The 14,826-nt window shown below is 33.5% G+C and overlaps 1 protein-coding gene across 1 annotated transcript; it reads right to left on the minus strand.

Moving 5' to 3' along the window:
- Positions 1–554: 554 nt before the first annotated feature.
- LOC126374933 (uncharacterized) lies at positions 555–3,867 on the minus strand. The gene is made up of 7 exons (XM_050021717.1): positions 3,797–3,867; positions 3,356–3,421; positions 2,798–2,899; positions 2,428–2,551; positions 1,826–1,966; positions 1,040–1,185; positions 555–865 (listed from the first exon to the last, which is right to left on the minus strand). Exons 1-6 carry the CDS (start codon positions 3,812–3,814, stop codon positions 1,127–1,129), a joined length of 510 nt encoding a protein of 169 aa, XP_049877674.1. The 5' UTR covers positions 3,815–3,867; the 3' UTR covers positions 555–865; positions 1,040–1,126.
- Between the last annotated feature and the right edge of the window lie 10,959 nt (positions 3,868–14,826).

The raw sequence follows: 14,826 nt of genomic DNA on the forward strand, positions 1-14,826 counted from the left end.
GAGCACATTTTGCAATTTGTACGCCAGCCAGTTTGTATCGAATACCCGAATTTACTGGAACAGTGAAAATAGATTTCTTGACTTGGTTTACCTACTGTTTAGTAAAGTATTAAATTTTTACCCATTGTGATATTATTAAGTAGATACTGTTACTGTAGTTACTGTGTAAAATTTCTAACTAGCTAATTTCCGCTTAAGTCACCTAGAGGTTATAAGTAACAATTCAACATAGGGACTTACTTAGTAGGTAAGTATAATAAACATAATGGCCTTAAAAATGGGCTAAAATCATTGTATCAGCATATTTTTCAAGCCCGCGATAAGACCGCCATTTGCCATGTACTTAGTAAAGTATCTTTTGGTATTTTTATCTATTATTTTGGCGCAATAAAGTTTATTTTAATTAAATTTTCATTTTTGTAATAATTGGGTAGGTAGGTATTTACTTCAGTACTTATAAAGAAAATACTTCAGTTATTTTAATGCAATGGTTTATTCAAGTATTAAAAACTTAACTAAGTAAGTATTAAATCTATAACAGTGATTTGCGTTTACATTTTTAAAATTAATTGCATAATAAAATTCGACAGAGTTTGTTCTAGGTATAAAATCATATTAACCAGATTAAAATTAATACAATTCAAACTATTAAAAAAAGAACTACTTCCATAAATAACATTGCTTGACGTTTACATTTTAACAACTCGTTACACAATAAGTAAGTTTTTAACAAAAATACAGGCTAGCTTAATTATCTTTTCAAAAAATAACTAATTTCAGTCAAATTCAAACCTAATTCATAACAAGTAACCCGATCTGAGGTGACGTCATAAATTGAGAGATTTTCATCGGACGCAGTAGGTACCTGTAAATCAAAAAAATAAGTAAATTATTTTATATTCCATTGTTTCAAATCAAATATGGAATGAAAGTTGACGTTGCATAGAATAATTGAATAGCAGATAAAACTCATAAGGCCTCATAGTTTTTCAAAAGAGTCTGAATAAGATATAAATCAAAATGTAAAAAGATAACATACCTGATTCAATAGTGATCGAAGTAGCAGAGGCAGTTCCCACATGACTAGCAATAGTCATGGTCTAACAATGCCTGTTGACGCCAGTTTTCAAAAATTTGGTGGTCTGTTTGGCTTGGAAGGCTGACATCCCGCCATACATATTGAATCTGAAATAAAATAAAAATCTCGTTAGTGATATTTTATGAAATTATCAATATTTAACTGTGACCTTTTAAAAATACATAGTATACAAAGAGAAAATTAAATCAAAAAATGTCTGACTCGGACGGGATTTGAACCCGCACCACAGATGAGTGATATAAAAACAAAAAATCCTTTAAAAATGTTAGTTCATGAAATATAAGTAAATTATGGTACTGTAAGGTTTAGACACTAAATAAGTATCATCATCATAAACAGCCTATATGGGTATGGAGCATACTCCAACACGCTGCTCCACAGCGCCTAACGTGCCCTCCGAAGCACGGAATCAAATTCCTTTTTCAGACAATCAGGTGATTCAAGCCTGAAAAGTCCTTACCAAACAAAGGACAGTCTCTTAAAGTGACTTCGACAATGTCCCTATCGGGAATCGAACCCAGACCTTCAGATCGTGAGCCTAACTGTCAAACCACTAGAACACGGAGGTTGAAATAAGTATATAAGTAATTAATAAAAATGATGATGATGGAATATGTGTGTGTATGTTGCTTTTCCGAATGGCGGGACAAAATCGTCTTGAAAAACGGGAAACGGTATGTAACTTATTTGTACTCATAATAAAAAAGAGAGTTCGAAACTACGTACTCTCATAATGTGCTCTCCTGCAGGTGTCATCGCACACGTGTGTAGCTCCAGATGGATCTTCATTGGACTCTGCTGCAGGCTCATTGGATTCAAGTGACGATGCCTCTCGATATTCCGCCAGTCGTTGTCTCATAGCTGCCACTGTAACATTAATTATAAAATTAATTGAAAGTTAAAAAGTAATTTTTATTACACGATTTTATGCGAGGCCGAAAAATTATCCTAATGAATTGGCAATCCAGCTAACCAATCAAACTTACTTATAGGAAACGATTTAAAAGAAAAGATATGTCTACAGCATTCAGAAGAATGAGTGGCTGTTGTCGCCGAGGTACACACTCTACCCGAAACTTCGCTCATAAAAAATCTGCTCATAGTAAAAAAAAAAAAAAAAGTAAACGATTGAATCTACACTTGACTTTATTGACAGAAGAATATCAAAATAATGCATTTGATTTTTATAAAATAGGTATTGGATAATATCGGATATCCTACTTAGGTAGATAGTTAAAAAGTAATACAAAAAATTACTTTATTGCACACACAAATAGGAACACAAAGATTAAAAAAGAGAAATGTCCAATAATAAGTAGTTAACTTACTTTGCATCTTCAACAATTTATTCCGCAGTAACAACTCTTCAATCTCCTCAGTGGCAGATGCTTCACTTCCTTGTAAAGTGTGGATGACGTCGACCGCTGAAGTCAGAATGTCCACTTGCGACGTCTGTAACAAAATTAAAGGGTTAGATAGTATAAATAGAATAGTTAGCTGGAATCAATAAATGGGCAAAAGTTATGTCAAATGATCTTTATAAGCCTTACGGCGTTAGGATCAGAGTACCAGAAGGAATAATTTGAAAAAAAAAAAAAATGCAGACCACTATCCATGCATATAGTAAGGTCTACGTGCAATAATTTTATTATAGGGCTTGGAAAATATATCACAATTAAGGAACTTTAATATACATACCGTGGGCTCACAGCCGGTGGCGACGGCGAGGTCCGCCAGCGCCAAAGCGGCTTGGTCGCGATCTCGCTCCCGAGTGTTCCTGGGGCGACGATGATGACGCTCCTACACAAAAACACACATTATTATTAAATATTCTTCCTTAATAATCAGAAGACAAGTTGCCACTATTGATACAAAGTCTTAGCAAGCTCGTGATGGACGTGTCACGTAATCGGCACATTCCTTATTTATATGTGTATATAGGCGATTGAAAAATGCCTTATCGAAGCAATTCATCTAAAAAGCAATATTGCAATTTTATATTTAGCGCATGAAAACGTAAGTGCGCTATGTAACGAAAAATGTCAAATAGCAAAATTTATTTTTAAGATGAATCACTTCAATGTGGTCCTTGTAACCATTCTGACCTGACTCCACCATGTTAAAAAGCACATTTCGTCCTTCTGATTTTACAATATGTCCGGTAAGATAAACATTTGTTATGCCAAATAAATAAAAAAAATCTAGTATCAAAATGTAACGAAAATCAATTGAACAGAAAATACTTAAATAACTCACCTGGGTATGTTTCCCGTGACCGTCACTTGTACTTCTTGTACGCTTCCTGGATGGACAAGCACGTTGCTGAAAAAAATAAATTAATAGTCACTTATTTTAACCCTAGGAAATACCTAATCAAGCGACTAAAATACACTGGTCTGCCAAACAGTAAGTAGGTACTTACTACACTTTTAAAATTATACGTAATGACTTTTTAAGTAAGTACACAAGATAAACCTTCGAAATAAAGAGGACTCGAAATGTATAGTTTATAGTTAAAAGAAAATAGTAAAATTATCTTAAAAACATTTTTAATTCTCTAACTTCTACAGTTTAGAAGAAAAAAATTAAAAGTGTACGTAGTACTTAGTTTTGCAGACCAATGTAACTTAAATAGGTCGAGCAACAAAAACACAAAAAAATATTTAAGTAATGAAACTGATAATATAAAATACTCACATTCCAGTTACCCGTCATTGTAAAACTTATGGAAACTCGAATTTACCGGAAAATTACAAGCACAGCACGTCCGAGCACTCTGAACGTTGGGTGGTAAATGATTACAAAATATCTAAATCGTTTGATTTTGTACACAACACGCGCGCGCGCACCAAGCTCACCCCTTTCGACACTCGAGCGCACATTTGCGAATTTCTTGGAAATTGTGTCTATTGTAGAAATCGTATTATTATGCTGAGTTTTACCTATATTTAATAATTACCAATTTGTTTGTTCAATAGGAAGTATCAATGTAAGTATATGTAATTCAAGATATTTTCGAAATAAATCACTAAATAGAATGGATTAGCATGTTGATGTTACTGTTATGTATAATTGGCATGTCCAGGGTGGTAATAATTTAATCACGTTATTTTATATTTGTAATTCTAATATATTTTGGCATTTTGGGCGCTTCAACCGTAAACTAGATTCACACATTAGTCGACAGGTACATTGTATCTTAAATATGTTTTATGTTTAAGGTAATTTATGTTCAAATATTTAAATCGTTCTTAGTTTAATAGTTTTAAATATTTAATAAACATTACTACCTATGCCAGCAGAGCTGTATAGCTGTGGAAGACCGGACCCCCTGATACAGGCTACATAAGCCTAAAAGAATGTTACAGCCGCTACTTTTCATTGTAAGACATGTCTTAAGGTAATAAAGCAGTACTTTCTAAACTCTGTCAATACTAACTATTCACTAGAAAATATTATGCACTGCCCTCGGCATTGAAGTCCTGTGACAAACATGATGAGGAATATAATAATAACAATATGTTGGGAATTAATATAACCAAAAGTAAACTTTCTTATCTAGACGTGTAAATTATTAATAATAAAAGAAACAATTATACGTGCAATTATTTTAGTTACTTACTGGTATTTATCAATTTAATATAACCGTTTTAATAAATATTTTTTAAAAATAATATTAATATAACATAATATTTTACTGACTTTTTATGCTCATAGCAATCGAGTTACTGTATTATGTTCGTAGAAACTGAGCGTTACGTTGGCGTTACAGCTGTCGTAGAGTACCGGCAACCGCGTAGCAATCTGTTACAGCAGCATACAAATGTGTATTCGTAAACATTGATTTTTAATAACACCAGTAGTGTTAGTTATTTATAGAGTTGATGGTGTCCTCTATTTATTACAGTTTACTTAAAAATAAATAAGTAAGTAGGTGAATTATTACAATACGGTTTCTGCGTCTTCATCTTTGCAAATTATTCTTTTGAACAATGAAAGGCAAAAAAACAATCATAAAAGAGGAAGTAATTTGAGAGTTCTTGGTAATATAATACAAAGGGTTTAGTGATTAAGTAAATACCTATTGCCGATTGTACGTGATAAAGTTAAGCCGAAATCTGTTCTGTTGAAAACACCGGCTCACGGTCCTTTGTAGTCAACAGCTATGCAGGTAGACTCACTGATACCCTTATAGCACAATACCAAGAAGGATTAAGTAATGACCGAGTTATATGTTACTACTTATCTTTTTAACTTCTTTACAACAATGCAGTAGCAAAAGGGATTAACTATGATATTATGGTCTCGTTTTACGACTACTGGAATTTTCTTCTGTTAGGCTTAGTTGTAAATCTGCGGCGGCTTTGTCGTCTTTGTAACTTTAAGACAATAGCATTTTTACTCCATAATACAATACAAAGCTCTTTATTGGAATTGGAACTATGGGAATGAATATGTCGAAAATTAAGCGTTCTTATCTTATATATATAAAATAAATATGTATAACTTATGCTTTGTGATCGTCCTGTGAGAGGCTGTATTATAAAAAGAATTATGTGTATGTGAGTCTGTTAACAACTATAACATAGGTGATTAAATAATAATTAAAAGTGGACTTGTAATAAGTCTCCTTAATACAATACTTATAAAACTTTATATAAAACACAAAGAAACAAAATATGGAATTGAAAATATTAAAAAAAAAAACTAAAAGAATTTAGGGTCTACGGGTACCAATAGTGTAATTGTCAATGACGGTCATCAGTACTATAATCTGAAAGATTATAAAAACGGTTCTTCATGGTACTATCAACATTTAATAACAATTTTATTAAAAAAAATTGAGCATACTAATATGAGCTATAAAACTAGAATATAATTTACTAAATGTCAGTAGTACCACGGGTAGTATTTTCTTTCCGTTGTACTACCAAGCACCGTAGAACACCAGGGCACCAGGGGAAGAAAAATTTGCCCGTGGTACAGTAGTACCACTAGTAGTACCAACGCTTTTTGTGTTTAAATTTTATTATTCTGCGGAAGCTCGCCCCACCACAATACAATACCAAGAAGGATACTAATGACTGGGTTTCGAGCCTACTTTTCTTTTTATCTCTAACATTTGTTATCATTGTATTAAAACAATAGCTGTTTAGGAATGGCGGCGTAAGCTGGTATTCGTTTCTCTTAGAAATTCATTAGCTGCTTGAGGTTTTATCTTTAGACTATAGGAATCCTAAAAGAGTTTAAAGAACAATTGTTTGTATTCGTCTTTGTGATCCTTATACAATAAGAGTCTTAGAAAAGAACTTCCCTCATTTTTGTAACTAAGTGTGCACTTAAAGCTGGGATTGTGATCACCTTAGACGTGAATTATATAGAAAAATCGTAAACATAGACGCAGACATGATTCGCCGCCGCCGCCGCTTGTGTAATATTTACGATTTTTTGATTCGGTTAGCATTTATTATGTTCAACAATTTTGAATATATAATAAACTAATATAATTAATATGTACTTATTTTAGTTGCCTGTTTGATGGATGACAAATATGACGTTAATTATAATGTTGGCAGCTCTGGTTTTATACCACCGGGGGCCTGTTTAATAAAACTTACAATTGTAAATTACAACGACAATTTGATGTTCATTACGTAGCTAATATGAAACTGCAAAATATTTGTGATCACAAACTCCGCAATGTACATCAAATTATCATTGTAATTTAAAATTGTAAGTTTTATTAAACAGGCCCCTGTACTGGTATAACAGAATCTTGCAAATGCAAGCAAAAAGTAACCTCAAGGTGACAAACCTTTTTATTCCCTAATTGTTCATTGAATATTTATAGTATAAATGTAGGTACTTAATTAAAAAAAAAAAACTGGCAGAAAAGCAAGAGATCCTCCATAAAAAGTGTTCTAATAATGACATAATTATATAGCATTTGATCAAAACGTCACTGTGAGTTTGGGACATACAGCCTACGATCTGGCGAAACTATTATACTTGGTAATTTTATGTGCAAAAAGCGTATTTAAATCTTCCTCGAATTCTACCATCGATTAATCAAAATGGCGGAAAAACAAGTTGGCCGCCATATAAAGTGTTGTTTATATTCGCGTGACGGTTGGATTGGGCCGATACCTACTAAGAATGTGACACTAAATTACTATTAAGAATAAAAATCATACAAAAACACGCCACGCACGGGCACCATCAAGTGTTTCAATACATACGTGATAACAGTTATAATACGCCTAACTACGATTTTTTATTACCATGTCTGCTGGTAGAGATAGATATTGTTGGATAACTGAGATTAGTGATATTTTTGAATCTGAAAAATAGACTTGCCCATACAAAACACCGACCAAAAGGGAAGGTACTTACAGGATTGTTGAATTTGGTTTCTTCTGACCCCGGGGTACTTTGGATACTGCTAGTGCACTTTCAGGTCATGTTTAAACACCACAACTTTTACGTTATTTTAGAAATTTCTTGTACAGAAAATATTCGAGTACTTAAATTTTTTTTTTCGTGGCTTGCTGTGACGGGCGTTTTGGCACGAACCAAAGGAGTTTTTGGAAGGGATTCACGGTAAAACGATAAACTGTTAAATAAATTGGAGTTGTGTTTTAATTATTTCTATTTTAACATGGCTGCTAGTACTAGCGAGCCCTTTAATACCCATAAATGTGTGTATTATATAGACTGCTCCGACGCGCACGGCCACGCGCCGCCTACCTGAGCGTACCTATATGACACGAAAGGGGGCGGGGTTAGCAAGGGTGCGCGAGCGCATATAAGCCGCTGCTTACGCGGGATGCATTTATTTATCCTCTCGCACTTGCTGTAGTTGGATGTGAATAATTTTTAAATTCTTTACCGTTTTTGATCTGTTTTATTATCTTTACAATGCCTAGCAACTCTGAGGTAAGTGATTTTCATATATTTTCTTAGTGTATATTTCTAAAATTATAGTGATTTTTTTTAAGTATATATTTTGTGGATGTAACAAAACAATTTGCATGTATTTCCTTGCAGCCAAAATCTTCTGCTCCCCTCAGGAAGCGTGGACGACCTGCCGGCAAAGACAGGGCTCCCCTTTCATTGGTGAGCAGCATTTTATTTTGATTTATCGTTTGCAAGTATTTATGACTTTTTAATTCTTTTTTTAGATGTACGGTGGCCGAATTTTAAAAATAATAATTTGTATTGTTGTATAGGAACAACGTAGACAGAGGAATGCCCAGTACGAGAGGGAACGACGGGAGGAGCAATCGAGGGCGATGGCGATGCTCGCCGACGCGCTCGGGTCCAGCCCCACGGTTTGTGTACTATATAGTATTGTGCTTTTGAGTGGTGATGGAGGGTCTTGTTAGGCAATGTGATATTATAACACTTAGTACTTACGGCAAATTACGGCTTAATAACCACTAATTTCTCTCTTTTCTCTTTTTTGTATTCATGATTTAAACACATTAATTTTGTTACAGATATCAAACACAGAACTTATGGCGACCGTGGTCAACTATCTTCAAAAGCGTCCGAAAATTGGGCAGGAACATGAAATTCCAACGCTAAAAAGGCGACAGGAATTGCTGAGGAGGCAGAGTACGTTTTTATTCGTTTTATCGTATTTATATTTAACACATTATATGTAGGTATCTATTTGTTGGTCAGTAGAACTTACTTAACATATAATTTGTTTTATAAATTAAAGTATTGTAATAATACATTATGATTTCCTTTTTTTGTTGCAGTAACAATTCTCACAGAGACGCTAGCTGAGCACTCCATAACTTTAGAGTCTGGTGATGATGAGTTATCATGTGATACCGTGAGTACTTTGAATTATGATTTTCTAAACAACTTTTAGAAATAAGTAAGTAGATTTATTTTCATTTTATAATATCACTAGTGTCCTAATGATATATTTTACTTTCAGAATCAACACCAGCATGACAACAATACACCGTCTGTATCAGGAAATCATCCAAGGGATTCGAGGTTGAACGCTCAACAGACGTTTAACCATGGAGTCACTTCACCCGCCAAGAAGTCTCAACAGCCTGCAAACGTGTACTGCCCACCGACCACGGAGCCCGCTGCCTCCACTGACGCTCCCTCGAGTCATGATGTGGCTAATCCAGTCAGCACGGGTATGTATCTTTTAATAGCACTACTTGTAACAATAATGTTTTATTTATGTTTAGATAGGTATATATAAAGGTAGGTTCCATCATCAGCATTCCATGTCTGTTCTTCTTTCTTCTGTTCTTTTGTCTTTTTATTGAAGTGAGATATTATATTTATTCCAAAGTTGGTTTTGTTGTTTTTTCTGGTGTGTTTGGTCCTTTTAAAATGTAGCTTTAACTAAGAATTTCTGTTGCAGATATAATGGAGTTACTTGACATTCCTGCTGACCCCATTGCCGCTCCTACGTTTCCTGTTGTGGCCAATCCAGTTGACACGGGTATGTTTCTTTCTACAGCACATCTTGTAAAAAATAGCGCTTTATTTATGTTTAGATAGGTAGATTCAATTTAGTCTGCTTTAGTCTTTAATTTGTATTCAGGTTTTATTTATTATTATAGATTTATATAGATTTTCTGTTGCAGATTTCACGGAGTTACTAGATATTCCGGAAATGCCGTGGCGACTGGAAGACTTCAATCTTGAAGACTTCGATGAGGTAAATCTCGTGCTTCACTTAATTTGGCTCTTTTGTTTAATAATTTTATTTCACTGCAATTTTGAATTAATTTCTTATTCATTTCTTTTGTTTGCAGGAACTGTTCAACCTATCGGCTTCAGACCTCACCCAGTAATTATAATGAGCCACATTGTAGACTGCATTTTATACTTAGTTATTATAAGTAAATATTATTCGTAATGTTGTAATTAGATTTATATCCCTTGACTAGAATTAAGATGTTTTGTATTTAGCATTAACTTGTAAATATTAGTTATAATTATTTTATATTCTTATTAAGTATCTAATTACCTATTGTACCTGACTAGCATTTGTAAGTAGTAATTAATAGATTGTCATATACCCACCGTGCAATATTAATACATTTTTTGAGAAAATAAACGATTTGTGAATGATGCATATATCTTTTTTTTATTTTGTATTTAGTACATAAGTACTAAATACAACAAATTTGTATAAACAAAACCCTATTTTTTACATACACACATACCAAAGACACTACACAAAGACACCAAATAGGTAGAAAATACTCGTAAATCAGCTTTAATAATTGGAATGTTTTTATTTTGTAGTTAATTCTTTTTACTTTGATATTTGTTACTTCATGCATATTTTTGGAGCATCTTTGTATAAAATATGACCCATATTTAACAGAAGCAAAGATAATTTTATTTATGATACTTTCGGTTTCTCCTCTGATTTTGTTTTTAACCGAGTCTTTTGTTTTCTTCCCATTTATATTGTTGTCCATAATGCTTTTTACGACTAAATTAAAAGACAAGCCTTCGAAACGGAAACATTGTGCTTTTGTTTGTTAGTATAGTTGCCGGTTCAGGGAACGTCATAAATATTAAGTCATGTCAGGTACCTATTTATTTTATGAACTTGTTTAATTGATTTGAATATTATTTAACAGTATATTTTTTCATGTAGGACTATAAATAATTATATTAATATTTTAAAATGTTTATACACACGCAACTCCGCATTAAATGTTACAACAAATTATTAAATCGAAATATAAAGACGTAATTGAAAAACTATCTAATTAACTGTAAACCACATATATTAATTTGTTTAACGATACATTCCAAATAATTATGCGAGTGAAACTACAACGATTGGTGTTCGTAACGCTCTGGGTGTTACGTAGCAATAGGTTAAGCATTCGTAGTAGCGTCTATTTTTACGCCCTTAGTTAATTCCAAATTTAAGAGCTAGGCTGTTATCGGTGGAGGCCATGCTTGAATTGTTTGACAAAATATCGACCTATTCGTTTATCTGATCTGGGTAACTTTATCATGGACTTACTCTGCACCGTTTGCCCTCTATAATGCCCTTTATTATATAACTTGGATCATATTACCAGGGCCTACTATACCTCATATTAGAACTCATATGATTTAAAGTTTTACAATAGCGACTAAAAAACGTTATTCTTCTTATCAGCGTTATTGTAATTATAATATTATGTATACTTATGTAAAATACTAACGTTTTATATATCTACCACCCATACTTACTTATTTTTATAAATGTTAAAACTCGATACTTACAAATATGTCGTTCCTAATATTAGTGTAACAAGTAAGTACTTAAACAAAAAACTTAGCAATGTAAAGTAAGTAATTAAGTAATAAAGTGATCAACGTGAGTCGGCAGCTGCTTTGACGACCACTGTGTTACCTGCGCGTGATACACGAGTATTGTTTAGCGCAGGTACATTAATTCCCTTCATTGTAATATGAGCTTAGCAATCATTATCAGTAAGATCTTTCACTGAAGTTCATAATGAGAGGTTTTATAGTATTATGGTCGAGATTAAACTGGCCCGATCATAAATAACTTAGTCGTAAATGCGGCTTGCAGGTATTATAACTTTTTTTTGTCGTGACTTATTGTAGATTTGCCGCAGATGGCATTCAGTACTTAAGTATTTACAGGTGGGCGAGTTAAGATCGTGTCAACTTGCAACAACTCGCAACTAATTGAAAACCAAAGGTACTTTAGTACATCATATTGCAAAACAGCTATCGATTTGAAACTAATGACGCGTATTGTAATGAGACAAATTATACAGGGTGTTAGTGACACCGCCCTGAATACTAACAGAATGGTTCTGCTCATGATTATGAGTTAATGTCAAATGAAATTTTCAGCCGGAAAATTCATGTTGTGTTTTTTAAATTATTTTCAATTACATACTTTTGCAGAATCATGAGCTGATCATCCCTATCAGTATTCGGTACGGTGTTACAAACTCCCTGTATTATTAGCTAACGCCCATGTGTAAACATACATGAGATCACGCTTTGTTCCCATTGGAGTAGACAGAGACCACGAAATTTTACTTACTACGATCCTGTCACACCACTTTTGCTAATTATGTTATAATATGATGTAATCATATATTCGCCCTGTCTTTTATAAAATGGGCGATGATAAAATTATATTAAATGCTATGCGTTTGTCATCATCTCCTTAGCGTTATCTCTTGTATCACTGTGTCCGCTTACATAACCCGAAGATATAACAGGTCTGGTTTTTTCCAGAAGCGACTGCCTATAAAATAAATCTGAAAGGAATATCAACCGAATATACTGGTTAGGTATCATACATCTGGAACTCATTTCTGGGGTAAGAATGCGGTTCTCCTCACGATATTTTTCTTCACCGCTGAGCAAGTGATCATCATGTACGATCCAAACATGATTTCGAAAAGCATTGGTTTAAGCTTGTGCTGAGATTCAAACTTGGGTTGAGAAGGCAAAGTGAGAGTCAAACGTTCTCCAACTGGACTACCACGGCTCTCGCTATCTGCTATGAGTTTGTATCTTATGAAATATATGAAATTATATTAGATTCAATATCTAAAATGGCAGTTTTTTTTGGACCTGTTTTGTACTATTGCCATTGTATGTGTGTGCAAATTAGATCTCACAAGAGTATAGTGTAAAACTGCTGTTTAATATCTTAGTAAAATACTGAACTACTATAGCGAGTGCATAGTGTATAATATGTTTTTGATTATTTTATTTACCCATCCCGAGCACAATTTGTACGCCTGCGAGTTTGTATCGAAAACCCGAATTTATTGGAACGGTGAAAATAGGTTTATTCCTATTAAAATAATTGTACCAGTTTATTTCTCTAGCGCTCCTCGATTCAGACACTATAACAACAGCTTGAAGAGATAAGACCGCCATGTTCCATGTACTTACCTAGTAAATAAAGTCCCTTATGTAACTATTTACTTTTATTTTGTTGCAATAAAGTATATATTGTCATAATACAAAAATGTTATGTGATGGCAGCAGCATATATAATATAACAATTTGTTGCTAGATATTTGGATTACATAATGTATAGAATGATGTTGCTACCTAGGTAGCAAATACTCACATATGTCTCTTTCTTTTTATTTTGATCAGAATAGTAGTGGGTGGAAATTATAATTGTAGCTTGGTGTAATAAAAAGGGTCATCATTTATACCCAAAAACAGAGATAAAAGATGCGTATTATGTCTGTTATCCATGAGTTTAGAAGTTTAATCGAAGAAAACACTTAACAACGCCATCTGTCGTGTATTTTGGGAATTGGGTAGATAGGTATTTAAAAATATAAACAAAATACTTTAGTTATTTTAATGCATTGGTTTATTCAAGTATTAAATACTTAACTAAGTAGGTACAAAAATCTTAAATTACTTAACTAAAATTGCGAGGTTTCCAACGGACGGAGTAGGTACCTGTAAATAAAAATAATAAGTAAATTAACTTTATATTTCATTGTTTAAAATTAAATATGGAATAAAAGTTGATGTTGCATAGAATAATTGAATAGCGGCTAAAACTCATAAGGCCTCATAGTTTTTCAAAAGAGTCTGAATAAGATATAAATCAAAATGTAAAACGATAACATACCTGATTCAATAGTGATCGAAGTAGCAGAGGCAGTTCCCACATGACTAGCAATAGTCATGGTCTAACAATGCCTGTTGATGCCAGTTTTCAAAAATTTGGTGGTCTTCTTGGTTTGGAAGGCTGACATCCCGCCATACATATTGAATCTGAAATAAAATAAATATCTCGTTAGTAACATTTTATGAAATTATCAATATTTAACTGTGACCTTATAAAAATAGTATACAAAGAGAAAATTAAATCTAAAAATGTCTGACGCGGACGGGATTTGAACCCGCACCACAGACGAGTGATATAAAAACAAAAATTCTTTAATAATGTTAGTTCATGAAATATAAGTAAATTATGGTACTGTAAGGTTTAGACACTAAATAAGTATCATCATCATAAACAGCCTATATGAGTATGGAGCATACTCCAACACGCTGCTCCACAGCGCCTAACGTGCCCTCCGTGATTCAAGCCTGAAAAGTCCTTACCAAACAAAGGACAGTCTCTTAAAGTGATTTCGACAATGTCCCTATCGGGAATCGAACCCGGACCTTCAGATCGTGAGCCTAACTGTCAAACCACTAGAACACGGTGGTTGAAATAAGTATATAAGTAATATATATTAATAAAAATGATGATGATGGAATATGTGTGTGTATGTTGCTTTTCCGAATGGCGGGACAAAATCGTCTTGAAAAACGGGAAACGGTATGTAACTTATTTGTACTCATAATAAAAAAGAGAGTTCGAAACTACGTACTCTCATAATGTGCTCACCTGCAGGTGTCATCGCACACGTGTGTAGCTCCAGATGGATCTTCATTGGACTCTGCTGCAGGCTCATTGGATTCAAGTGACGATGCCTCTCGATATTCCGCCAGTCGTTGTCTCATAGCTGCCACTGTAACATTAATTATAAAATTAATTGAAAGTTAAAAAGTAATTTTTATTACACGATTTTATGCGAGGCCGAAAAATTATCCTAATAAATTGGCAATCCAGCTAACCAATCAAACTTACTTATAGGAAACGATTTAAAAGAAAAGATATGTCTACAGCATTCAGAAGAATGAGTGGCTGTTGTCGCCGAGGT

This window comes from Pectinophora gossypiella, chromosome 18 (assembly GCF_024362695.1).
Source record: "Pectinophora gossypiella chromosome 18, ilPecGoss1.1, whole genome shotgun sequence".
In the NCBI taxonomy this organism is placed as follows: Eukaryota; Metazoa; Arthropoda; class Insecta; order Lepidoptera; family Gelechiidae; genus Pectinophora; species Pectinophora gossypiella.